Here is a 27292-nt window from a genome sequence, read left to right on the forward strand (position 1 = left end):
TTAAAAAGAGGTTTTTGTTAAATTGGTTTACATTTATTTTGTTTCTGAATGCAATGCATATAAATATTTTTGGGAGTTGATTTTAATCAATTCTCCTATGCAGTTACTCTGGCAAACCGAAACTGAAACAGTGTTTGGACCTAAGCACAAATCATTACAGCTGACAAGAGTTAGTTCTTGAAAATAATCGATAAATTCGATGTAATGTACGCTGAAGCATTTTTTAAAAAGGAAACTTATTTATAAATACCTAAGAAATAGTAAGATTTTAAATAGTACGAACAATTTAGAAGTTTTTTGCAGTTGTATGTATTCCTACGCCAGAGTTCAATATAGTCTCGTTCAACCATCGGCTGTCTCCGTGCATTTCCAACAAGCAGAGAGTCAGTCTATAACGTGACCTTGTATCTCTTACTTGTCGGAGATTAACGGAGACAGCCGAGCATCTGGTTGAACGAATCTAGAGTTCATTATTGGTTGGATCCATACACTTTTTGAAATATTTCGAATACCGATACATAGTTTGATGAAATCAATTCTATTTTTAAATATTACACAACATGATTCATAAGAGGTTTTCTTGAAATTCTTGTTGGAAAAGTCCAAGAATCCATATTATAAAAATGTGCGTAATTCAAATAGAGATTATAAACTACTTGCCAAGCAAAATAACATATCGTTGATTTTAAGATAAATAATAATCAATAAAATCAACTCGCGTCAGTACTTCAGTTCAGATCTAACTTTATGTGCTGTTCAGACCTTTAAGTTTTAAATATTGCAAGACAGTGTTACCTTTGTATTCTGATAGGTGCAGTGTATAACTCTTATCAATGATGTCAATATAAACACTGATATTAACTCCCAGAATTAGAGAATAAAAACACTACAGCAGTTTTGCAGATAATGACTGTATATCATTCAATAAGAAATATTATTTCCCGATGAGGGTTGGGTCAATGCTTCCACACCCCATGGTACAGTTCAGGAATTTGTCATGGCACTCTAGCCCACAGTGATGGTGGTAGGCTAAATGTGAGTCCACCGTCTGGTTATAGTGGCAGTGTAATGTTTGGATGACGCCAGTTACTTGGACATTTCCATTACAGAGGGATATTCAGCAGTCCTCAAATGCATTCCCACACCCCGCTCGACACTTCACCACCCCAGCCTCTGTAGTGGCCAAAAGCACCAGCAAACTGACCAGGATAAAATTCTGCATCTAACAATGAAAGGAGGACAAAATTGCTGTAAAACAGTGTTAAAGCAACAGACTTTTCTCTTCAATATGTACATACTTTTGGGGATGGGGAGGGAGAGGTTGTAATATTCTATTCTCCTCCATTTAGACAACACATAGTATCAACTTTGAAACTTTATCATATATTTTGATTTGTGGGTAATTTGCATTACTATTGTATTTAAATCGTTGATTGATGAGTCATGGACTTGAACCTCCCTGAAAGGGACCCTAGTCCACCTCGGGTAAACACCTGGCATATTAAGCCAGTACCTTACATAAGCAGGGTAAACTAAGGCTTGCAAGTGAAGTGATCTATTCAATTACACTCGACACAACGTCAAGTGCCTTGAAGGGATTTAAACCAGCAACCTTACTTTGCCTATCACCTGTGTGCCACTATTATGGTGTGCAGCAAATTTAATCATTCTTTATACAAGCTAGGTTCTTTGTTTATTATTTTTTGGAGTAGTGAAATAATAGCAAAAAAGGATATTTAACAGAACAAAGACATAATGCTATTAATAGATCTATATCATCAATGCATATGTGAAATTATGTATTTAAATACCAGTACTTGCTTTGTTGGTTTTAATGGCTTTAAGATTGGATTCATTTGGAAAAAATATTGATTCCTTTTAAAATTGTGAAATACAAACAATATTTTATGAAGTTTCTTGTAGGAATTGGAGGTTTATGACCTTGGTACAGGAATAATGGAAACTTTATATTGATTTAAATATTTAGTAAAGAAAGGTATTAAACTTACCTGTTCAAGTTGGTACAGTATGTATTGATTATCTGGCGATCTTGACCTTTAACAACTGTTGGAGAATAGGGTCTTACTGATAAAGATTCTTTGTTTAAGAAAATTAGAGGTAACGCAAGTGCCATTAAATGGAAATAAGGTGACATGGTTGGCAATGTCTCTTTAATTTTCAAGTACAAAGCTGCCATTTTGTGGAAGAATCTTGTGTTTGAAGTGAAATCTAGATCCTATTTTTGAGGGCTAGATCCAAATATTATTATTTTTTTTTTAATTTCATGTTTTTACTTGTTGCGGAAAAACAACAAAAACTGATGATCAAAGATCAATGATATTTTGATTTATTGAGAAAAAACAACAAACATTTTCAAAACAAAGACGTGAACACATACTTCAAAAGTAAAACACAAGTCATTAAAAAGAATCAAAAGCATTAAGTTAAGCTATCAAAAGTTGCAATAAATATAGATCCAAATTCTTATAAGAATTCAACTCTAAGATCCATATGACAGCTAGTGCAGGCTAACCTAATTAAGTTCACTGAAGCTTTCACTTGGAATTGAGTTGCTCTATTAGTTTTTGTTCTAGCAATGTTTTGCTTAGGCATACAAGGGGAGGCTAAAAAAAATGATTTCTTAGAAGTTGGGTTAGAACTGAGCATTTATTGAAATGATGTGAATTAAATTGTGACTATTTAAAAAATTTTTTTTTTTAGTTTCTAAGAAAATATGATGGCATTGCTGATACAAGTAATTTCTTAGTAGTTATATAAAATTGTTCATGATGTCTGTGTATAATTATAAAGTTCTACATTTCTGTACAAAATTCATCAGTTGTAATCATTAAAATATCCATGATTACACTTATGCCAAGCAATATAAAAGTACTACAACTCTGTTGTAATGCTGTTGAAGTCACACCATAATTATTGTAATTAGGTAAAACATTTCAAAAAGACAATGTAATTTAGTGTTGCTGGATTTCGATGCATTATATTACCAGTAACATATCGGTACATAGAAAAATACTCCAAAATATTTTTTCCACCAAAAATAATGCTGAATTCAAATTGGTACTTCTACAAACAATTCCAATAAGAAATTTTTTAAAACATTATCAGAAAAATTAAGGTAAATAATGAATTGGGTGAAAAAATATAATATATTTCCAAGCATGTACACTATATATATTTATACTCAAAATCCACATTTATTTATTTATTTAGTTTCCTTCTACAGACATTGAGCATGCAATAAAAAGTATATCGTATATATTAAAGTTTACCCAATAGAATAAACTGAGGTATTCATGATTATATGAAAAGAGGTTTAAAAAATTTTTTCATATGAATAATTATGTAGATATGTGTTAATTGTTAATTAATAGAATAGAGTCATCTAGTAATCCACATTCATCCACATCCTCCTCTTTCAAGTATGTCACATTTACGGCTATGTGGCAAAAAGTATTAAAACAAGGTAAACTCTCGGTTAGTTAGGCTCATTTCATTCACAAATCTAAAAGAAAAAAACCATGCTGTGTAGGAGAATTTACCTAGAATATTGTTTACTGTAGATTCCTTATTTTATGTGTCACTGAGTACTTAATTCTGTGATTCAAATTTCATTTTGCAATAAATTGTGAGAATATAAAATCATGAACATCAAATTTCTATCAAAGTTTTATTAAGTTTACATCTGTCAGAAAAAGAATAGTGAGATTTAAAATTTGCAAGATGTGCTTATTCAAATTTTACTCGGATATCAATTCCCAGCGTTTATTTAGGAATCTACAGTATAAGTTTTTGACTTATATATTAACTGAGAGTTTTTAATCTAAAGACATATATGTATATACTAGTAGGTACATGTATACAAAAATTAGGTGATTAAGTTATCTTTGTATGCATTCTTTATTTTAATCATATTTTGATAATAATTGTATAATCATAAATGGTAATTAACAATACACGAATAATCTACCGGTACTAATAAATACCTTGTCATTTCACTGTTGACATGAACATGGCGAGGCACATAGGTCCAGGGCTGGTTCTTTCTCAATGGCTCCTCTTTACTCCACCATCCAACTTGTCTAGATGTTTGAACGGGGAATCTGTATATCTCAAAGGGTTCTGGAATTATTTGATGGAGATACATGTACTATATATAGGTCCTGCTTTTATTTTATTTTCCTCTGATTTTATTTTCTTCTCCAATTCAACATTTTGTTGAATGAGAGAGGAAAATAAAATCTAATGCTATGAGTAAGATTTGTATAAGGATTGCAGTGATTAACTTATTAATATAATTTGGATCATGAAGCAAACACATATCTGCTTGAAATTCACATTCCTCCCCTTCGATAAACATAACTGTGCAGCATGGGTGTTTGGACACCAAGTTTGATAGTCAGAATTTATATATATATATAACAGTCTGAAGTACTTTGAATTAATTGGCACCAGATAGTACAATTGGTTGAATATATACCTGACTAGGGTTAAGGGGACCTGGGTTCAAATCTTGATCTGGTCTGTTATTATTTCTTTCATCCCTTTACACAGTTGGTAAAGCACCTGACTAGAGATCCAAGGGGCCTGGGTTTGAATCCCAGTCTGGTCTGTCATTATTTCTTCCATCACAAGCATTAATTTGGTGCTGTGACCAACCCCCTTGAACTGACAGGTGAATTCCTGCCAGAGGAAGAGCCTGGGGTGATCTTCGGGGATGGAGATCATTTAAGTAGGTGGGGAGGAATGTGATATATGCATGGTTATAATTAGACTGGTTTGAATACCGGCGCCAGATATCTCAGTTAGTAGAGCAACTGACTAGAGATGCAGGGGGCCCAGGTTTGAATCCCAGTCTGGTCAGTCTTTATTTCTCCCATCCCTTTACACTGGTATCATATAGCTCAGTTACAGAACACCTGAGATGACCCGGTGTATCGATCATTATAAATTTTTAGTTCAGAGAAACTTTCATTTTTTTCAAAATTTATTTATGAGAAAAAGAAGTCCTTATATTGATATACTCAGGAAAAGATCTGAGAGATCCTCTATTAGTAGAATAAGATTAAGTGCACATAAACTTGCAATAGAAAGTGGTAAATATAATGCCACAATTAGGAATGAAAGATATTGTAATGCTTGTAAAACTGGTGCAATTGAAGATGAAACTCATTTTCTTTTTCAATGTAAAGCCTGTTCTCATCTAAGGAACAGCTATTTTAGTAATTTTTATAAGATAAGTAAAATAAATATTGCCAATAACTTGGACAAAGAAAGATACATTTTACATCTATGTTTAAATAGTGAAATACATACTATTTTAAATATCACTGTTAAATTCATTAATGACTGCTTTGAACACAGATGTCAATTAGTCTAAGGAAATGTTAAACTGATCTATATAGATCAGTAAAAATATATCTATACTGTACATGCAACTATTGTAAACAGACAATGATGTTCTTGTATATTCATTGGGCCTTTGCCAATTATTGTAATTGTGTTTGTGCCAATAAAAAAAAAAATATTTGTATATTTGTATTTGTATAATTCTCCCACCCATTTACGTGTGTAAGAAAGCAATTATGAACCAGTTGGTCGAGTCAAGCAACTAAATTTCTCCCCCTTAATTTTTGCATATGGGCCTACACTGTCAAAAACAGATACATATATAATGTTTAGGAACGTCATATATATGCATGCATGCAGGAATGCAAAAGTTAACGTACGCATGTCGCTCTTATTAACAAACGAACCTTTTGGAGAACGTATATGCTTCGTTCTCATCCTCGTGTATTCTACGTGTGAGCCCTGTGGTCCAGGTCCGTAACCAGACACCTGATCAATCGGTACGATGGAACGCCTTGGGGGGTTCCTCTCTGCCAGCGGGGGTAGTGCAACAAATCCGATTTGTGTTTTTGAGCGAACAGGGTCCATTTTGGCTTGGATTGTTGCCTCACGGAGTGTATTCTGGTAACCCAATTGGGATATTCCAAAGAACGACATCGCTACTGTCTTTTCTTTTTGTAGGTTAAACGATTGAAACCTTAATTAGCGGCATGCACTCGAAGTTGCTATGAAGTTTGTTGACATCCACGACAGAGGATTAATAGAAATGGAATTTGACAAAGCGATAGAAGTCACGTCAAATGATAAAATGTAATTTCAAATAATGAAGCAGACACAAACACATTTAACATGCATATTTTAAGAAATATGAAACATTTTTTAATTAAGAATTTTTTTTAAAATATAGAAAAATCGTATTTAATTATTTTTCGTTTCGTATAAAAAATATTGGATAATCGTCTGGTCAACTTCCGGTTTCCAATTTTCTGTTCCAGCACATTCTATATGAAGTAGAAATTTATAAATCCGGCATCATCGACATTCAAAACTCCTCGTATCAATCATGAGTGGTTCGTTAGCTTTCGACGAATATGGGAGACCTTTTATCATCATCAGGGACCAGGAAAGGAAGTCACGATTAACAGGAATCGAGGCCCATAAAGTGAGTAAACAGCATGACTATATTTGTTTACAAATTTATGTTTATGGAAACTTTGGCAACTGAAAGAATGTTGATTTTTGAATGATCCAGTTTTCTCAAAACTACGCCGAAGATTCATATTTTGTTAACTGATCATTTCATATAATTTATCTTAAGTTTTTTTTTCATAATTCCCTGCGTCATGTTATGACAAGTTTTGACAATCCTTTTATTCAATGCCGTGTCTAATGTGTACTATTAATAAAAACATTCTTCCAACATATCTCATTTAGTATGCATATCAAAATCAGATTATATTGTTTTCTATTTAGTCCCACATAATGGCAGCAAAGTCTGTTGCTGGAGTTCTGAGAACTTCTTTGGGACCAAAAGGTTTGGACAAGCTTTTGGTGAGTCCTGATGGAGATATAACTGTCACTAATGATGGTGCTACCATCCTGAAACAGATGGATGTCCAGCATCAAATTGCTAAACTTATGGTTCAGCTATCACAGTCTCAGGATGATGAAATTGGAGATGGTACCACTGGAGTTGTTGGTAAATAGGGTCATTTCTCTGTACAGTTTTTATTGCTTCTTAGCAGAAAATGCATTAATGCACATTGCATGTGAGAACACTTATGTTGTCTTGCAAACTATGTCATATCTTGTGTTTAAGACAGTTATTGCAACAATGCTAGTCAGAGCATGTCTATAAATATGCTTATAATGATGTTTAAATTAATGTTCTACTTTCATTTTATCATCAATTTCATTTGCAATTTTGGTAGTGTTGGCTGGAGCCCTTTTGGAACAAGCAGAAAAGCTCTTGGACAGAGGAATTCATCCTATCCGAGTAGCTGATGGTTATGAAATGGCTGCCACAGTTGCTTGTGAACACTTGGAGAAAATCAGTGAAGGTTTCAAAGTTACTCCAAAAGACAGAGAGGATCTCATCCGTTTGGCCATGACAACCCTTGGCTCCAAAATGTAGGAATTAGTTATTGTTTACACGTTTTGTTTTAAAGATATTTTCATTAACTTGTTGTATTTCACATGATAGATTAATGAAAGTGCATGTAAAAATAGAAGATGAATGCATGAATAAATGGTCCAAATAATTTCATAGTAGGATAATGTAATTTATGTTTGTTTATTGTAATTTCAGTGTAAACAGATGCCACAGACAAATGGCAGAAATAGCAGTAGATGCTATTATGTCAGTAGCCGATTTTGACAGAAAAGATGTTGATTTTGAACTTATCAAAGTTGAGGGCAAAGTCGGTGGAAAAATGGAGGATACCATGTTGATCAAGGGTGTTATTATTGACAAGGATATGAGTCATCCACAGATGCCTAAAGTGAGTTTAGTGTATTTTATAACAAAAAAGAAGTAGTACCTGTTCATGTATGAAGTTTAATATTGAAATTCATGTAAATTTTTCAAAGTGGAAATTTTATGAAAAAAGGTTAGAAATCTATCATTGACTTATTAATATTTTTAGCTTTAATTGAGTATAGCTTTTTGAAATGTAATCTCTTTTCATTTTGATTTATTTAATCAGCTTTTAATTTTTTATTTTTTTTTTTACAGAATATCAAAGATGCTAAAATAGCTATTTTGACATGTCCCTTTGAACCTCCGAAACCCAAAACAAAGCATGGGCTGGAGGTGAAATCTGTAGAGGATTATAGAAAACTTAGAGAATATGAATTACAGAAATTTGAAACCATGGTAAAACAGGTAGGGAATATTGACAATTTAATAAAAGTCTTGCAGATATTTTGATAATAAAACAAAATGAATTTAATAATTATAAATGATGTCTAAAATTTCATTTCCAAAGAAATTTTCAGATGATTGCATTGTTGGAATACATTGTAGGTTAAGGACACGGGTGCTAATCTGGTCATCTGTCAGTGGGGATTTGATGATGAAGCCAATCACCTTTTACTACAGAGAAAACTACCTGCTGTGCGTTGGGTAGGAGGCCCAGAAATAGAGGTATGATCACTGAAATATCTGGATATTTGAGTAAAATTGTGAAGTACACACATTGCAAATTTTAAATCTTGCTATTATATTTAATAACTTGTGAGATGTATGAAATCATAATTAAAGATAAGTGTTTGCAATTTTTTATATTCTCATTATTTGATACGAAAAAGTTTGGAATAATAGAATATAAAATAGAATTTTAAAAGTAATTTACAGTACTAATTGTTTGTAACTTATCTTCACGTTTTGTTAATACAGCAGTTTCTTACAGACATAAAAAATCAATCAAACTTGATTTCTGCTATTTGTTTTTCAGTTAATTGCAATTGCAACTGGAGGCAGAATTGTGCCACGGTTTGAAGAACTCACCAAAGAGAAGCTTGGAACAGCAGGCACTGTGAGGGAACTGTCATTTGGTACCACCAAAGAAAAAATGTTGGTCATTGAAGACTGCAATAACTCAAGGGCAGTGACCATCTTCATCAGGGGCGGTAACAAAATGGTAAGTCTAGCTAAGTTTAGATTAAAGTTTTTCTCATGAAGAGGGCAGTCAATGAGCATTTCCAAGACCAGCCCTTTAACTAATCAGAATTTTTGCATATTTTGTATCTGAATGTTTTGAACTGTTTACAACAGATTGTTGAGGAAGGCAAGAGAAGTATACATGACGCCCTGTGTGTGATCAGGAACCTGGTGAAGGACAGCAGGATCGTGTATGGAGGAGGAGCTCCAGAAATCTCCTGTTCTCTGGCTGTCGCCGAGGCTGCCAAGAAAGTGAGTAAATTAAAAGTTACCTACAATCTTGACATAGACTTTCACTCTCATTGAAATTTGCATTAAAAGAATAAGTCAAAACACCAACCCACCTTTAACCATTCTACAATGCATGAGGAATTCCAGTTTGTGAATCCTTCATTAACTGACTCAGACATCATGCAAGAGAAAAACACTTCTTTAACCATGGTTATGTTCCCTTATGGAGCCTAAACACTGATGAAAGAAGTACAGCCTTCTATATAACTTGGTTTAACTCGGTGAAAGTGTTAAATCTGTGACAAACTGTTTAACATGTCATTATCCCACCTTTCTACAGTGTACTTCAATACTGTTTTGAATATCTGTGTATTGATAAAAAAGCAATATGAGCTTTTTTAGAATTTTATTTTGCTGCCGTAATGTGCTTTGGTGATTTGGGCTTGATATTTTAGAATTTTTTATGCTGCCAAAATGTGTTTTGTGCATGCGACTTCTAAAAGTGACCAAAATACAGATAATTTTATTTTATTAAAAAGAAGATTATGCACAGAATGACAATAATGTAGTTTTGCTTTAATTTAAAAAATATGAATTACAAAAGCTCAACAAAAAATTGATTTGAGTAAAGAAACAATTAAAACTTCAATAACAAAAATTACAGCGTTTATTGCTTTAACTTTTCTTCCTATCCAGTCCAAAATCTGTTCCTGATATGTTCTGCTCACCTTATTTCAATTTTTTTTTATGTGGTGTGTTTAAATCAATAATGCACTACTTATAAAATTTTCTTTGTAAACAATATATTTGTTTTTAGATATGCAATGAAACAAAGTTTTGCCCTTTTATATCATGTTATTATTTATGAAAAGAACAACCAGATTTTCAGTGTTTTGTTTAATTTAATGCATGAGGAATTCCAGTTTGTGAATCCTTCATTGACTGACTCAGACATCATGCAAGAGGAAAACACTTCTTTAACCATGGTTATGTTCCCTTATGGAGCCTAAACACTGATGAAAGAAGAACAGTCTTTTAACTGAATGAAATACCAGGTCTGTGATGTGTACTTGCATCTCTATATGTACATTTATACTTTGTTCTTGCAGATCTCTACACTAGAACAGTATGCAATGAAATCCTTCTCTGAAGCATTAGAGAGTGTTCCTTTGGCGTTAGCAGAAAATTCTGGGTTTGCTCCAATCCACACTCTAGCAGATATTAAATCACGACAAATCAAGGAGAAAAACCCGCGGCTAGGAATAGATTGTCTCAATAAGGGGACCAATGGTAAGTGTTGTGTGTTTGTGATTTAGTGCAAGTCAAGTAATGTATGTGTGGTTAAAGTATGAAGTTTCTGTTTCCTGATAAAAGATGTTTTATTTCCTCAATTGCTATTTCTAATACAAAAGTTAGGTATTCTCAATACACATTCATTTTTGAAGCATTCAGATTTATAACTCTCTCCTCTGTACATGACAGATATGAAGACACAATCTGTGATCGAGACACTCTCATCCAAGCGTGCCCAGATCCTGTTGGCTGTCCAGCTGACAAAGATGATCCTTAAAATTGATGATGTCAGAGGAAGCGCAGATCAGGTAAAAATGATGCCTTAAATCTTTAACATAAACATGGTCTTTGCCACAGATAACATCTACAGGATTTTTGGTTCTAAAAGCACTGGTTTCTCAGTGTTTATAGTTTTGGCCTATTTTGAAATAATCTTTAATCAAAAAGGAGACTTGTTAAAATGAGTTCTGGTAGATTAGAGTATTCAGTGTTTCTGTATATGGAGACATAATCTTACTACTGTTGCATTACAGATGTGATGTTGGTAAGTATGCTAGATTGCAGTGTGTTATTATTGTTGTACTTCACTTATTCATCTTTTTGCATTTATAGTTTTCTTGTAGCTCATTTCATCACCTTTAAAATCCATTTTTATGCCTTTAGTTACAATGTACTTGTATTTAGTTTCTTATATCATCCATTGTAAAAGAATAAGGAAGATACTGGTACATCTTTTAAAATATTGGATTCTTTTTGTTTTTTGGGAAAACACAAGTCCTCTTTAATGGCCGCACCGAATTTCAAACAGTTTGTAAGTGACACTACTCTTTAACCGCTTAATGGAATTTAAAGAAAATTTGTTGGTATTTAGAACTTAAGATCTGCATAATACCAAGAAATTTTGATTTCATTTTTTTTTTCTGGGAATTTTGGCCCTTTTGAACCAAAAATTTTGGCCCTGATTTGAATATAGAAATGAACAGTTTGTAAGAGCAACTCCTCTTAAACTGGATGGATTGGAGGGTCTTAAATCTTTAAAACTCACTAGCATTTATCGGTACTCTTCCCAATATTCATACCTTACATTTTCACTGTGTGTGATACATGTTTGTTACCTCATGTATTCCTAGTGTGCTACTTCTTGTAATCCTTAAAATGAATAACCACCAAAGGGTATCTTCTCTCTTTTTCACTCTTTCCCTTTAACCTACAGCTCCTTTGATATCTACATTGACACAGTAATTAACAAACTACTTCTTTCTTTTCAGGTATAGACAATAGGATAAGAGCTTGTATATTTATTTTTGTGACCAGACATTGTGTTGAACTATTGAAGAGACTGAGTTGAATTTGTACACAGTTTGACACGTCGATTGACATGAATGTGAATTCCATGCAACATTTTCCCAGCAACTTAGTACTAGTATGAGAGGCCCACCAGTTCAGTGTTGTCACGCTCCAGTGACTGTGTTCACGGTGGGGTGCGAGTGAACTCCTTCTTTTTATACATTAACATATTATGTATGTATCTGATTGCTTGAACAAATTAAATGTGATTGTAAAAATGTATTTGGCGAGTTGTGTTATGTTGGGTAGTTTTGATCGAAAATGAAATGAAAGCCATTAAGCCAATAGCAATGCTCGTTCTGTATTATATGTCCAATTATATCAAAGCATTTCATAACTAAAGTGACTGGTAATTAAGAAAACTAAATTAATCATAGAATGTGCTATTATTATTGAACAAATCACGTACAATTTTCTTAGACTGCAGTAATTCTACGAATTATAAAGAAATACAGTAAAACACATTTATAACGAACACGCGTATTATGAACTTACGCCTACAGCGAAGGGGTTTTCATTCCCTGTGACTTTACAACACGTAAATTTGACGGATATAACGAATTACGCTTAAAACAAAGTAAAATCGCCCGTCCCTGGCACTTCGTTATAAGCCTGTTTTACTCATTTATTTTTTTGGATCTCCTTTGAAAAAAAGATCTGTTTTCACGAGGGTATAACTTTCAAATAGTATATTGCAACCTTACTCAATTCAGGCCAAACTCAATGGTGTTATTTACTTATAATTTAATTATGGTTGTAACGCGGCATTTGATTGGATAGAAAAATTTAGTTAAATTTGTATAACCTGGTTTGCACGTCACAAGACACGTCACAATGCACCAACGTACTAATTCACTTGACGTTACGTTTGAATTTTGAACAGATTTATATCATTTTTAAAAGTAAAACGGACTCAATTTGTACAGCAAATTCCAGAAAATTAAATTATAAGGAATGAACTCAATATCTACCCAAGTTATACTCGTATAACCTAGGTTGGAGCAATTTACGCTTTTTTATAATCCGCTTCGCGGATTATAAAGCGTAAATTGCCCCAACCCAGGTTATACGAGTATAACTTGGGTAGATATTGAGTTCATTTCTTAAACAGTCCTTTCGGATAAAACAAACTTCTATCAAAGAAACATAAGAAGATTCGTGTTTTTATTATGCCCTCCTTCGAAGAAGGGAGGGCATATTGCTTTGCTGCTGTCTGTCGGTCCACCAACAGTTTCCGTTCATTTTCTTTGCATAGGATAAACATATTGAAATGAAATTTTGTATACATATTTATCTTGATAATATCTAGGTCAAGTTCGATATTGGACGATGGAGCAATTTTCGACAGAGTTATGGCCCTTGGAAAAATTTGAGATATTTGCAGTTTCCGCTCATTTTCTTTGCATAGGATAAACATATTGAAATGAAATTTTGTATACAGGTTTATCTTGATAATATCTAGGTCAGGTTCGATATTGGGTACGATCGAGCAATTTTCGACTGAGTTATGGCCCTTGGACTTGGAATATTTCGAGTTATTTGCAGTTTCCGCTCATTTTCTTTGCATAGGATGAACATATTGAAATGAAATTTGATATACAGGTTCTAGATCAAGTTCGATATTGGGTACGATCGAGCAATTTTTGACAGAGATATGGCCCTTGGACTTAGAAAAATTCGAGTTATTTGCAGTTGTTTCCACTCATTTTCTTCGCAGAGGGTGCACATATTAATATGAAATTTGATATGCAGGTTTATCTAAATAATATCGAGGTCCCCAAATGTTTCACAAACATCTCTTGTTTGACAATTGGATTGGTAAAAACATGAAGATGTACAGGTATGTAGCAATTCTAGAAATAGTTGACTGGAAAGCAAAAATAGTGAATAAATCGATTAAAGAAACTTAGTTGGAAACAAGTCTCTACTGTGGGCGTGCTATGCAGGGTCCAGATCATGGCTTTAAAATTTACCAGTGGAACAAATTGTAGTAATCTACAGCATTTATAAAGAAATTTGGTCAAATATTGAAAGAAATTAATGCACTGTGTCTGGAAAAAAAAATTTTTAAACTTCAAAAAGAACCATGCAAGTTGTAATCCACAGCATTTATGACCAGAGTTTGAAAATTAAAAGAAATCCAAAGAGTAGCCTCCGTAATTCTAAGTAAAGAACCTAATGTATTGTTGATTATATCCAGGGGATCCGTTCCTTGAGCAGACGGTACATGGCCCCGGTCGCTTATGTGATTTACAACAATGTCGTTATAACAATGGTTTCAATTGGATTTGGCATGCTTCAGTAATCCAAGCTCTTTACCAACATCATAACCAATTCTTTGGAATTTAGACTAGATTTATTAGACGAAACGTTCAAAAGTTGAATTTTAAACCTTTAATATACCAATTTATCCATCCGCGATATTCAACTGCTTTCCGAACAATAGAACATGAATTCTGGAACTCAATTTACAAAATACCGTCCCTACCTGGCGAAGATAAATTCTTATGAATATGGAAAGTAAATATTATGTCAAATAAATCTATTTAAATGTTTTCTAAATCGTCTATTGATCGATCGTAAACAATTCCATTCGACTGATAAATGATTCTTTCGATAGACATAGGTTAGTAGTATTGAAATGGAACATAAAAGCATCTTTGTGTACCCGACTTTACTCAACTTCACACGGCTATAGACCTCGTTTGTACAAAGATTTGGAGGCTTCCCGTGTGTAGACATGAATAAATCTTACTCTGTCACGGACTGGGCAATGCATGATGGCGATTCTGGGACGGATTCGGACCAAAATCGAGTGAAAATCTGGGCATTGAATTTACAGGACGACGATGATAGCGTCCACTTTGATCCAGGTAATCAGTGGTAATTATTACAGGAAGTGTTTTTGTTCTCGATCTGTTTTACGATTTTTTTTGTTTTTTGATATTGAATTTTGACAATTTTTTTGAATAAGTGTCAGCTGTAAAGAAGCTAGGTGCGTAGATGAAAAACTTAAAATATATTATAGCCAATATTACAAAAGAAATGGATTATTTCTAGCTGGAACTGTCCAAACAAAGACAAAATTTCACATCTAAAGAAATTTGAAACCTTGTCCCAGGCCTAAAAAAAATCTAAATTTTATAATCAAGAACAAAAAAAAAAGATATTGTTTTAGGAAGACTTTCTTTTTCCTATTATGGAAATTTTGTATGTTACTTTTTGTTTGTTTGGTGTTTTTTTTTGGTACTATGTACGCAGTACGTCTTTTTTTTATTCACTGCCTGGGGGTTCTAATATGTAAAGATAAATACATGGACATGCATTCGGAATCCCAAACTGCGTAATAAAGTGCGGTTTGTTTATTTCAAACAATTTTGAGACAATAAATCTATCGTGAAAGGAAAGCAAATACATAAGTGCAACTCAAACATTATAGTTTTTGTTGAGTTATATCACCACAAGTTGTTTTTTTTATATTTATTGATGTGCTTTATAGTTTTGCCTTCTAACTAGTTTATAATTCATTTCGTATTTAAACATTAAACACCAAACATTAATTAAATCAGAAACATTCAATTTAAATCAATGCAGCCATATTTTCAGCGGGATTCTGAAGGCATGTTGGAAAATACCCTATTGAAAAACGTAACAGTTTTTATCTCGAAGCGCCCAATTAGAGACCATGGAGGTATAACAGGATTGCTTTCAAAATACACAAAGATAACAACACCCAGAAGCTTATAGACAGCTGACAAAAGCGATGTACAAATCTCAGACAGAACTTAAGATTTTCAGACCTTTGTTTTTAAAAAAGCTACGGAAGCATTTTAGAAAACGCGGGTTATGTATTTTTTCTTCAATGTGGCCACCTTCATATCCCGCAAATATCACCAAGGAAAGCGTTTTATTGTTTGAATCATTTGCTTTAAATCGAAAAACTATTGACGCAAAGTTGAAAACCAAACCCCTTATTCTGTGACACGCGAATTATTTTTATACAATATCTCTTCGACAATCGTTCTACCTCAGACATGTTTGATATCTTCTATTTAATTATAATCATTGCATGTAAAACTGTTTAATCGAATTACTGACTTAATTAACAAGCTGCAGTGAAAGACGTCTAGCGTGAGATTATTCAATGTCGAAATGAAATTTCAACAGTTTTCCGTAGGAAGAATCAGGCATGCAAATGTGGTTCATGATACTGATTTGTATATATATGTAATAGCGGAATTACTTCATAAAAAAACATGAAAGTCGCGAGTTTTTTGCGTTTTAACTCTTATGACTGATTTATTTTCTGTTAATCCACGAAGATAACCGCAATCGGCTTTGAATTCGTATAAATCAGGATTTGCGAAAACAGTGATTGATCTCAAGGCGGTCCATAAAGTTGTCTCTTTCTCTCACTGCAGGAGAATAAAGTAAAATGCCGGCAGTTTTGTTACTGCATTTCATAGTTGAGTAAATAAAGCTATCAGATGTTTTGGGAATTGATGATTTAGATGTGTTGTACATTGTACAGACATAGGAAATAACGCTGTGCCGGATAATTATACCGTTGCTAGGTTGTGTTTTTTCCCCAGTCCGTCTTTTGTGCACTTTTTTTAAAATCCGTATGTCTCATGAAAACCCGTTGCCTAGACTGACTATTAACCACTTTTGTTGGTGGTGTATTTTACATGAGACCAAAAAAAATGAAATCGTAACGTGATTTAATCTATCATAAAGCTCTTCGGGCTTTATTTGGATTTGATCAAATGCCCGACTGTAATGATCAACCCATAAAAAAATTATTATCTATTCCTTGAACAATTAATATCCTTCATACTTTTTGTAGGGGTGATATGTATGACACGCCAAATTTACAAAAATTAGCTAATCATACATGTAGTTTCACATACGATAAACCAGGTTTAACGGTTGTAAACTATAGTTTACGGACAATAACTAGTTAACAGCGTTAATCTCAATTTCACATCTATTTAGGGTTCGTAAACAATAGTTAACAATTACCTATAGTTAAGGGTTTGTAAACTATAATTAACCTAGTTTATCATCTTTGAAACTTTTATTAACGCTCTTAATCTGTATATTTCATATAAACGCGATCATCTATGTTTCAGAATTGCAACACTATAATTGACTCTGAAAACAACTATTTGCAATTGCAAAACATAGTTTATCTGATAAATATAGTTTCACAATTGTAAAGCTATGATTTATAACTCTTAATTTCAGTTAACGAATGTAAATCCTAGTTTATAGATGCGAATCAAACTTTAAGAGCAAAATGTCTTGTTAACGTTATTTGCAAACAAATAAACTTAGATTATTATTAGTAAACTATAGTTTACAACCATAATATAAATTTACAGATGAAAACTAAAGTTAACGTATCGTGAACTATAGTTTGCGGTACGTTCGTAAACCATAGTTAACAGTCGATAAATCTAATTTATCAACTGGGAAACTACTTTTAGCCCATTTTTGTGAATTTGGCCTGCCATAGATACATGTATGGTTGAACGAAATGTCCAGAGCTTTGTCCAGAGAGATGAACCGGTGCTGAACTTTTTAAAAAATCTGTTACTTGGGCACTCTCGATAGCACCCTTTTTTATGGCAATCGACATCATTAAAGAGTTCTGTCTTGATTTCAATGCTAGCTGGATTCAAATAAGAGTAATTTGGAAGCAAGGATGGGATCATACATGCCGTAATACAGTTTTTAAAATAAAAAGTTACCTTTTCTGTTGGATTTGCAATGGTTGATCATTGTAAACCAAGTATTGTCATCATGGATGACTACTTATATATACCACTGTAATAAAACACTTTTTGTTTCTAGTTGAAACTGTGAGCTAATTTTGGTATACCCTTATGAATTTTATACTGGTATCTCATCCGAGGCAAATCTGGCTAATGAAGCTGTAAGAAGCATGGTCTGTCATAAACGGCCATTGATATCCAGTTTCGTTTTCACGTGTCTTTGCATACCTTTTTCTGACAACATGGAAATGAACCGCGAAAATCTATTCTACATTTTTATACATATAAACTGGTTCATATGTACTGTTGGTACTTTCGAAAAACAACAAATCGTAATCAACGATTGAAATAGCGCTTTGTTAAAGTTCCGGTAAGATTTCTTAATCTTTTCATGTGCAGGTTTCCATGAAATTAGCTCCGATCGGTCTACCGATAAATGTATTGTCAGGTTTTTTTTTTACGGTACGTGCAATTAATTGCTGTACTTTCTAGTACCAGTAGATAAGATAATGAGATAGTAGTGAGTTATGTTTTCAACTTATCACACTCACAAAGCGTCAACATTTCAGGAGAAGCAGCAACAGATAAGAGGTAAGCATCGTTCCAGAAATCTCAAAACGGGGGTGGGGGGGGGTAATCAAATAGAAGCGTTGTTTAATTAAAGCTTCAGGTCTTTAAAAAAGAACACACCTTATAAATGATGTTTCAGTTGTAATTGCAGATTTAAATAGCAATTCGGAGGGCTGTTGAATTACACGTACTTGTGCATATACATGTATGTCCTTGAATATGAAGTTTTTACTTATCATTGTTATATCCTTTGTCACAAACTCCCTGCAACCAACGAACCTTGTTGTTTGTGTAGTACTACGAGGTTATGGAAAATTCCAACATTGTGTTCGAGTAGGGTGTTCAAGATTATGTAGCGATTGCGCTATGTGCAACGACTTCTGTACGACTCAACAGCCATGCATGGCATTTCGAAACGATTCGACAAAATATTTGTGAAAAAATACTCCAGAGATTTGCTGAGACCTAGAAGATCTTGTTCCAATTCTGTAAGGTTATACGTAATTTCAATCGTGTTCGGACGGATGCCTAACATCTTCGCTAGTCAAGGGTTTTCGGCCCACTTCGAAGTGGACCGAAAACCCTTGGCTAGCGAAGATGGATGACTAAAAGCCTGGGCATTTTTAAGCCAATGAACAAACTTAAAGGGATTCTCTTCAAATAAAACCATATTGGGATCAAAATTCTATACTTGGCTACACGTCTTGAGACAAGTCATCACCACCTCTGATGTGTCTTACGTAAATCGTAGGAAAGGATCAAACAGCATCTTTCCGCCATATCCCATGCATCCTCTTGTCAAGAGACCATATAAAAAGCCCCCGACTCTTGCTGCAATGGCTGTATGGAAAATCAGGACTAAGTTAAAGCTTTTATCAATATTTATTTTATTAACCGGATGGCATTTTGTACAGGGGTATTTCTGAAAAGGAAAAAAATACAACTTGCATGATATGATACTGAACAAACAATCGACCTTCTCCTCGACAGTTTTGAAGACGTTAAAAACGGCCTGGATAACCACGTAATCGATGACGATTATCCCTAAAGCTAAATAATTTCTCTACTTTCTCGGACACATTTACCTTACGACTGTCCAAAGAATCGCAACGTTTAAAGTCGGGACGTGTTGGGACCATTGGCATTTTCAAATCTGATAGCCAAACGATGCGAGATAACTCCAAAACTAAGAGGAAGCCATTGCATTGTGCTTGAATTTTAAAATTGTTTTTATGCCCGGGCTTTTGCCACCATAAATGTTTAATATATTAATTGCTGGCCCCAAAAACTTCTATTTTGTTCTTTTTTTAGAAGATTCAAAACGACATGTATTACTCTAACACCCTTTGACAAATAAGAATCCAGTAAAAGTTACCAGTTTTCTAAAATACATCAAAAAGTCACATTGGTGCCATCTTGTGAACAACAATATATATATTTCTTTGGTCTTTTTAAGAACGAGCCAAGTTGGAGAACTGGCCTCCAAAGGATGATGATGACGAAGAAGATCTGAAACAGAGGGAAGAACAGAGTGAGAGTAAATTGTTTCTGTCGGTGGATGAGAAGATGAAGACAGAAGAGGAGAAAGAAGGGATGGAGCAACCGGGCGCCGACCACGCTAGTTCAGTACGTGAAATGTAGCATAATGAAGTAGCCCCTAAGGATAGAACAATAATAGGAAACTACAAAAATTTTGCTGAATTTTTTACGCAAACTATCCAAAAATAAAAAGAGATTAATTTTGGAATTTATAATTTTCCCAAATCTTTATTTTTAGCATGCTCCGTTCACCCACATCTGCGATATCATAACTGCAATATTTGTCATAAATCTAGGACATCTATAAAACCAGTTATATTATAAATAAACGTTTTTTTCTGTGCGATTTCAATGCTTTCTGACCTTTGTAAGAAGAGATTGTAGCAGTGTCCGCCTAATTTTTGAACTCTCAAAAGTGTGATTGTTACTAAGAATGTGTTTAAAACACTGTGCCGGATAATTATGCCAATGCCAAGGTGGCATTTTTGCACCCGCTTAAGATGCAGTTTCGGAAAAATCCATGTATACTAAATGATAGACCATTGTCTAGAGAGTATATAACCACTTTTGTTTTAAGTGTGTTTCACCCGACAGGTGGAATATTTACCTTTAATAATTAATATCCCATAGGAAAATGATACTTCCTATAGGATAATTGATTCTCCTACAGGAAATATTGACAATCCGATAGGATTTTATAAAAGTCCTGTAGGAATTATATTTCCTAAAGGAGAATGGTATTTCCTGTAGGAATTTGATTCAGACATGTAGATTTCCTACAGGATATTAAGTTTTCCTATCGGATTTTATCAAATCCTATCGGAATTGAAATTCCTATAGGAGGTTCTTGTATTCCGATCGGAAACTTTAAATTACCTATAGGAATATTGTTTTTCCTATGGGAAAAATCATTTTCCTATAGGAATTTATTTTTGAAAGGTAAATATCTCACCTGACAGGTGAGATACAATGATTAAAAAGGTGGATGTTAACTCTTTAAGCAATGGTCTATCATATGGCATATTTGAATTTTTCGTTATATGCAGCTTAAGCGGGTGCAAAAATGCCACCTTGGCACTGGCACAATTATCCGCCACAGTGTTTTAAGCGATTATGAATTTTCAAGACATTTGTGCAGTCCGAAACATTTTACTTTTACTCTTTTAACATTTATCGTACCTGAGTTATACTTAACAGCCGAATTTTTTGTAAGCCCACTTTGCAGCTACCAAATTCATGTAATTTTACTATGAGCGGATCTACAATGTTATCCCGGCTGGGGTGTTTTCTGAAGGATAATTTTGCCTTAGGGGGCGTCCAAGTAACTTTGACTATGGAATGAGGCCCCAACCCCTCTGTAGAATCGCAAACGTATTACTGAGCAACCCTCCTGATGTCTGTACCATTTTCAATTTCAGCCGTCACCATTCCCCGAGGAGATCGGTAACCCCGCAGGCTGTGTACGGAGGACCCTGGCGCTCGTAGAGTCTCTCTCCTGACCACTGGACCAATATACTATGGAAACATTTAAATCTACTAGGGCCAACTTTCGTGGATTGCAACTTTCTTTTGTTGTTAATTTTTTTCTCCTAATTATTAGTGATGTATTTTCGTCGATTAATTCTTATGAAAAATGAATGTAGATCTATCTTCATAATTCGTTGAGGATGTAAATCTGTTGGTTGATGGGTATAGTATACGTACGTGAAAACAGCCACCATGATTATTATGAATATTTATGATTCTAAAGTATGACATGTCAGGAAGTACGACATGGCAAAGACCAAGGGAGGAGTCCAGGCAGAGCTTTAATTTGTAATTCCTTAATGAATCAGTCCACACTTTGTATACAGTACATTGTAAAAAAAAACAACATGTGCAAATGTTTTTTTTAAATTGTTACTCCTGTTGCATGTTTAAAGTTTGTGCAATATTTTATTTTATTTGAATTAAAAATCTTGAACCTCAAACATTGTTTTATCTCTTATGATTAAATTGACATTTAACAAGAAGATTGATAACTTAGTTCTTTGACCCAATTAGACCTTTACATGGATGTTCCAAAGTGTATGATCAGAAATCTAGCTTTAATTATCTCAATCTTTTAAAGTCCATTCAACTTTGATGACAACAATAAACAAAAAAAGATTGTTTTTTACAGTTTAATGCATATCTATAAGCAATGTTACAAATAGCTACAAGTGCTCATTACTAAAATCTACTTAGTTCATAATACAGAACATTCTAAACAGTTGTATCTACAGACTCCGGTTTAACTGCAAAAAAACTGATATCATTGAAAAGACTGAATATTTGAAATTCTACAAATTTGAAAATGAAGGTTTTTTTGTCATTGTTATAAGTTAAGGGATATATATATAAATTAAGTGCAATGAATACAAATGACGACTTTAAAAGACAGTTAATATTTGGAGTTGTCCCCCTTTTCTTGTAGAAAGTAATACTTTAAAACGAAAACACAACCATTTTCACTAACATAAATTGTTCTGTTCATCAGCTATGAATAGAAAGTGCTAACAAAAAATGCAAGACAGAACTGCGGACAGAAAGCTCTGTGTATAAGACTTTATTATACAGAAGCATTTTGGAAGTTGTGAAAACTTTTGTCATCAATCTGAAATAAGCCCCTTCAGAACAAGAATCTTGTTTCCATTATACAGAATCTAAAACCTGCTAACCTCCGTTATTCCTAATGACAAATAAAAATCTGATTAAAAACAAAAAATGGAAATGTGTAACAGATGCTTGGAACAAAACACAAACTTAACAATAAAGGGTAAAAAAAAGGAAACATTTCACAGATGTAGTAAAAAACATGGTGTTTAGTCAAACTGAAAAATATCCATCTTTCAGTTGTGTTGAGGATTGAATTTTTATTTTGTGCAGAGAGAGAGAAAAAAAATGTGATATTGTCGAAATGTACAAAATGACAACATATCTGAGAATACAATGCACATCATACATTTATCAATGAGCAATTACAATCATTAATAAATATGGCCTCCCAACATGCAAATCTCCAATTGTGAGTTCATCTTTTTTGAGAAAATTTAACTTATTTCGGTTTTTTTTTAACACAAAGTATTTTTGAAAATATACTGTAATATACAATACATATGTTTTTCTGATCCTGTTTTCTTTTATCTATATTCCAAATATTGATATTTCTAAAAAGTATACTATACACTGCGAAATATAAAAAAAAATCACCAAAAGAAGATTGCCTCCCTTTATCCGTTAAGCATCAAATCTTGAAGCACAACATTAGAGCAATTACGAAAAAGCTTGCCGACACTGCCATATTAACAAGGGTCACATGAATCTCCCAAATGTTTTTTCTCTGCTCCAAAAGAATACGTGGGAATAATTGAGAGTCAACCTAAACATTGAATTTGTAGATGAGAAAGACAAAGGAATAGTGATTAGTTAACGCTATCTTGTGAGTTCACGCTTTCCGTTTGGGCTTTTGGAGTTGCGGTCCCTGAATCCGTCCGAGACTTGGCGCTTTCCTTGAAGTTTAGTTTTTGTGTTTCTATCTGTAAATATAAAAAACCCAAACAAATCAGCAAAGTTAGCATTAATAGATACATGAGTTTTACAACATGCAAGAATTTTACCATGAAGAAGCAAAGAAGACATTCTTAAATTTTTCAAATTGTCTTTCTATTTTGAAAACTGTCACTTTTTAATCCTCTAATATTGAAATTTAAAAGCCACTTTTGTAGGGGTATTTGCATTTCCCATGTCAATGGGATGTTGACAAAAGTACAGACTTAACTCACAAATATGAATAAGAAAAGTCTGCTTTATTTTTATACCTGAAAGGGGTGAATTCTATTTTACCCATTATTAAGATGTCTTAACCAACATGCTGTTATATCAACATACGCTTTCATGATTAACATTTGATGTTTGCATAGAAATGTTTCAAGAGCTAGCTAAACAATTTTTTAAGCCAACTGTAAAAAATAGCCATTGCAATGTTTGAGCCCGACATTGTGTCATGCATTCCACAAAATGTCTTATTACTGAATCCACTTAAAGCACATACACTGGAACATCCTGCTTCAAATAAAGCTAAAAAAGGAGACCAATAGCAGCTCCAGGTGTAATCCTGCTACCAGGAGTCAATATTTACCTGGCAAGCCCCAAAAGATAAAGTTAATATTTATCCTTTCAGGGCATGTTCTATTGCAAATGGTGATCTATTCTAGGAGATGATAGATAATTCTTTTTGCGTCACAAGAGTGACAAGACTGTCTTAAGAGTTACCCCCTCGACTTTGATTAACCCTATATTACAGTTCGTACATAAGACTTTACAGGTAATGAAAATTTTTTAAGGAGATAGTCACCCACTCTTTGATAATCTTATTTAAAACATAAAGAATCTCCCCTTTACCTTTTGTAGGGAGTGTGGGTTTTTCCCCTTTAATTCTAGAGAGTAGTTAGTGGTATATATGGTTAAGTGAAATATAAGAAAGTTCAGATTATTAAACGTTTAGCATTATTAAAAGTATGAAACGATTGGTTTCTATTTGATTAATCCCTAGCTAGGATAAGTGATTTAACTTTATCCTTTCCAACCCCTTCTTTAAGTTTATTAAAACCCCCATGGCCACTTAAATATTAATCAACTTCAAATTCTTTCCCATAATAAGGCTGTTGTATAAGAGCAAGAAACATTCAGCAGATTTTTTGAGTTGAGACAAAAGCATGAAATATTTGAACAAGGTTTATCGTACATTCCATATCCAAGACATATGCGCAAAATGTGCTTGCCCAATAAAATCATACCTAATATGGTATAAAAAACTATTTTGATAAGTAATACTATGCTATTATCAGTGATTTAAAAAAAAAATGCCTTCGATTGATTGAAGTTATGAAAAAAGCCACAAGTGATGACACAGCATAGCAAGGGGAGATAAATACTATACAAACCACTGTTTATCTGGAATGGGAATATCCTTTGCCATCTGACCCTGAATAAGAATGGTGGTTGTCAACAAAATGTTTGAGTAAATGAAAATTTTTATGTGGTATACAAGAGATCCCAATACCTCAATGAAAATGCGTTTCACAGCCTGCTCAAGAAATTTAATGAAAACAGCTTGCGAAATGGCAATGATAAAATCTTGATTTCTCTTTTTAACCCAAGTCAATATGTTTACTCCAAAACATATCTACACAAAGGGCAAATCTTGAGCAAGCTTTCCTGAATTTTCATAGGAAGGAGGCACTTCTACCCAGACTCAAACAGAGAATGAGAAAAAGGTCTATACACAGTGAAAGAAAAGTCTGATTGTGTAGCCAGGTATATTCTGCTTATAGGCATGATTGCCAAACCAAATAGCATACAGATCTACAACAAATACATGTTTTGAAATTAGCAAAACTAAGGGAGAGTACTCTATTCAACTCAGCAGCTACTCTGAAAAGGAACATGAAAGTTGTCGTAACTAAGCACTTACAACACATCCATCATCCTTTACTGTTGGACGATGATCGACTGTTTAATCGACTTTTTCTGCCTATATCATGAGAACATTTGTAAAAATATGTTAGTGTTAAACAACTGAAGGCATAGAAACACCATTAAGCTTGAAAATGCTTATCGGTCATATTAGTAAACTTTAGTATTCAAAATCTTAATCAAATAATCACAGGACGTCATGCATTGAAATCTGTCTCGACAATCAAATGGTTATTATATTTTTCAAAAACTGCTCAGAAATATCATATTTCAGAGTATCTGAGTTGTATTATCTTAATCTGCAAGAACCAATTGTCTCCCTACGGCAAGTACATGTAATCAAAACCTTGGACGCCATCGAGTGCAATCAATGTCAAACCACACAACTAATACTGTTGCTGTTTGCAGACCATGGAAATTCAGAAAGCATTTTCGAAACAAAAATTTACATATTATTTTAGTTGGAGAAAACATCTCATAAAAAAACTTAAATTTGTTGTTAAAATGTCATGGTATTTGCATAGACAAAGCGGGCAGTTCAAAGCATTTAAATTTGGCCAAGAGATTTTATTACTGAACTGCTCTTCATGTTGAAATAACTATAATTGGTATTCAAGTTTTCTTGATTCAATGTTTTGGTTACCACAGCAGACACTCCCTCCCTTCCCCACAAGTCAAAAAAAATAGTTACTTTTTAAATTTAAAATTCCCCAACCCAACTTAAAATCAAAGTTAAACAAATAGGGGAGTAAAGAATTCTGTCTTTAAATTGAAACCCCTATAATTACAGTATAATCTTCCAAATTACACCATCAATAGATTTATCTGTTCTAAAGACTCCTGCAACTTGTAATGGGATGAAACAAAATGGAATTGACACAAATAATTGTCATCTTTTTTGAGATCATGCTTTTAGTTGTGTTAAGAAAATGCAACCTGAATTTCATTAGAAACAAAAATTGGACAACGAAAGCCTCACAACATGCAATACAACACCATGCAGGTCATTATATTGTGGACTTACGACTCCTCAACTCAAGCAACAGTATGAATTGAGCTAGAATGACTGAATCGGCGCCGGCTGGTTGTTACATTGCTCCTACTGCGGGGAGAAGATCGGGAACTGCGTGTACCTGGATGTGGAAGATCATTCAGCGATCCGATCGGATACGGCATGATTTTGATTGGCACTTTGATGTCCCCTCCTCCCGGCTTGTAATGGACGTTGTCCAGGGAGTGGACTTTTGCATCACTCTGATAGTGCCTGGGGTCGTTGACAATGGAGACATTTCCTCCTGTTGGTTGATAGTGAGCATTATCCAGGGATCCAACTTTTGGCGTTGCCTGCCAGCGTGGAGTTTCGTTGATTATACTGACTTCTCCACCTCCCGGTCTATATGTTTTGTTATCTAGAGACCCGACCCTTGGCGAAGCATTCCACTTGAGTCTTTCTTCATGTATCTGCACCTCTCCTCCACCGGGCCGGTAATGAGCATTATCCAAGGATCCGACCCTAGGGGAAGCATTCCACTGGGTCCTCTGACTAACAATTGTCTTATTTCCTCCCCCAGGTTGATAGGTGATATTGTCCAAAGAACTCACTTTAGGGTGTGCATCCCAGACAGGCTTTTCATTCACTATTGACACATTTCCTTGTTTTGGCTGGTAGTGAGCATTATCTAGTGATCCAACTTTTGGCTCTGCCTTCCATCTTGGTCTCTCATCCACAATCTTCACTTCTCCTCCCCTGGGTGAGTACGTAACATTATCCATGGATCTCACTTTTGGTGCAGCTTTCCAATGAAGCTTTTCCTCAGGTATTTGCACTTGTCCACCACCTGGTGTATAATGCTTGTTATCTAAAGACCCGACTTTTGGAGCAGCTTTCCAGTGGAGAGGTTCGCTTGCAATCTGGACGTTTCCTCCTCCCGCTCGGTATGTCACATTGTCTAGAGACTTTACTTTGGCAGTAGTCTCCCAGCGCGGAGTTTCGTCCACAATTCTCACATCA

The 27292-nt window shown here is 34.0% G+C and overlaps 3 protein-coding genes and 1 long non-coding RNA gene across 17 annotated transcripts in view; 1 reads left to right on the forward strand and 3 right to left on the reverse strand.

Annotated features, from left to right (window-relative positions):
- Positions 1 to 895: 895 nt before the first annotated feature.
- LOC128158480 (uncharacterized) lies at positions 896 to 2212 on the reverse strand. The gene is made up of 2 exons (XR_008239987.1): positions 2010 to 2212; positions 896 to 1222 (listed from the first exon to the last, which is right to left on the reverse strand). It is a non-coding gene; the product is annotated as an uncharacterized LOC128158480 (long non-coding RNA).
- A 112-nt stretch (positions 2213 to 2324) lies between these two features.
- LOC128181486 (testis-expressed protein 49-like) lies at positions 2325 to 6138 on the reverse strand. Its single transcript, XM_052849910.1, has 3 exons — positions 5775 to 6138; positions 4005 to 4140; positions 2325 to 3523 (listed from the first exon to the last, which is right to left on the reverse strand). Exons 1-3 carry the CDS (start codon positions 6022 to 6024, stop codon positions 3475 to 3477), a joined length of 435 nt encoding a protein of 144 aa, XP_052705870.1. The 5' UTR covers positions 6025 to 6138; the 3' UTR covers positions 2325 to 3474.
- Positions 6139 to 6320: 182 nt separating this feature from the next.
- LOC128181472 (T-complex protein 1 subunit epsilon-like) lies at positions 6321 to 21605 on the forward strand. 3 transcript variants are annotated; one of them, XM_052849897.1, is made up of 13 exons: positions 6321 to 6529; positions 6841 to 7066; positions 7299 to 7497; positions 7676 to 7868; positions 8102 to 8251; positions 8393 to 8512; positions 8823 to 9008; positions 9143 to 9280; positions 10369 to 10549; positions 10742 to 10860; positions 14598 to 14772; positions 19703 to 19872; positions 21204 to 21605. In XM_052849897.1, exons 1-13 carry the CDS (start codon positions 6431 to 6433, stop codon positions 21282 to 21284), a joined length of 2037 nt encoding a protein of 678 aa, XP_052705857.1. In that variant the 5' UTR covers positions 6321 to 6430; the 3' UTR covers positions 21285 to 21605. The 3 variants fall into 3 exon arrangements, with proteins under 3 accessions (XP_052705857.1, XP_052705848.1, XP_052705839.1); XM_052849879.1 differs by lacking the exons at positions 14598 to 14772; positions 19703 to 19872; positions 21204 to 21605 and adding exons at positions 11086 to 11096; positions 11821 to 12121 and having other exon boundaries at positions 6323 to 6529; XM_052849888.1 differs by lacking the exons at positions 14598 to 14772; positions 19703 to 19872; positions 21204 to 21605 and adding an exon at positions 11821 to 12121 and having other exon boundaries at positions 6322 to 6529.
- A 326-nt stretch (positions 21606 to 21931) lies between these two features.
- Positions 21932 to 27292, reverse strand: part of LOC128181495 (microtubule-associated protein 2-like) — a 57239-nt gene continuing 51878 nt past the window's right edge. For 11 of the 12 annotated variants that reach the window (XM_052849935.1, XM_052849941.1, XM_052849920.1 and 8 more), the window contains one exon: positions 21932 to 23342. In XM_052849935.1, the coding sequence (XP_052705895.1) occupies positions 23229 to 23342 (114 nt within the window). In that variant the 3' untranslated portion in view covers positions 21932 to 23228. Of the gene's footprint in view, positions 23343 to 24749; positions 24791 to 27292 lie in introns of all 12 variants that reach the window. The other variant, XM_052849972.1, reaches the window with a different exon arrangement.

The sequence above is a fragment of the Crassostrea angulata genome, chromosome 1 (genome assembly GCF_025612915.1).
Source record: "Crassostrea angulata isolate pt1a10 chromosome 1, ASM2561291v2, whole genome shotgun sequence".
Classification (NCBI taxonomy): domain Eukaryota; kingdom Metazoa; phylum Mollusca; class Bivalvia; order Ostreida; family Ostreidae; genus Magallana; species Magallana angulata.

Coding starts and splice junctions, on each gene's coding strand:
- LOC128181486 (XM_052849910.1), bottom strand. CDS start 6,024: ATGTCGTTCTTTGGAATATCCCAATTGGGTTACCAGAATACACTCCGT. Junction 4,141..5,774: donor GCATATACGTTCTCCAAAAG/GTTCGTTTGTTA, acceptor AAATAATTCCAG/AACCCTTTGAGATATACAGA. Junction 3,524..4,004: donor GTCAACAGTGAAATGACAAG/GTATTTATTAGT, acceptor TTTTTCTTTTAG/ATTTGTGAATGAAATGAGCC.
- LOC128181472 (XM_052849897.1), top strand. CDS start 6,431: ATGAGTGGTTCGTTAGCTTTCGACGAATATGGGAGACCTTTTATCATC. Junction 8,252..8,392: donor TTGAAACCATGGTAAAACAG/GTAGGGAATATT, acceptor AATACATTGTAG/GTTAAGGACACGGGTGCTAA. Junction 14,773..19,702: donor TAGCGTCCACTTTGATCCAG/GTAATCAGTGGT, acceptor GGTCTTTTTAAG/AACGAGCCAAGTTGGAGAAC.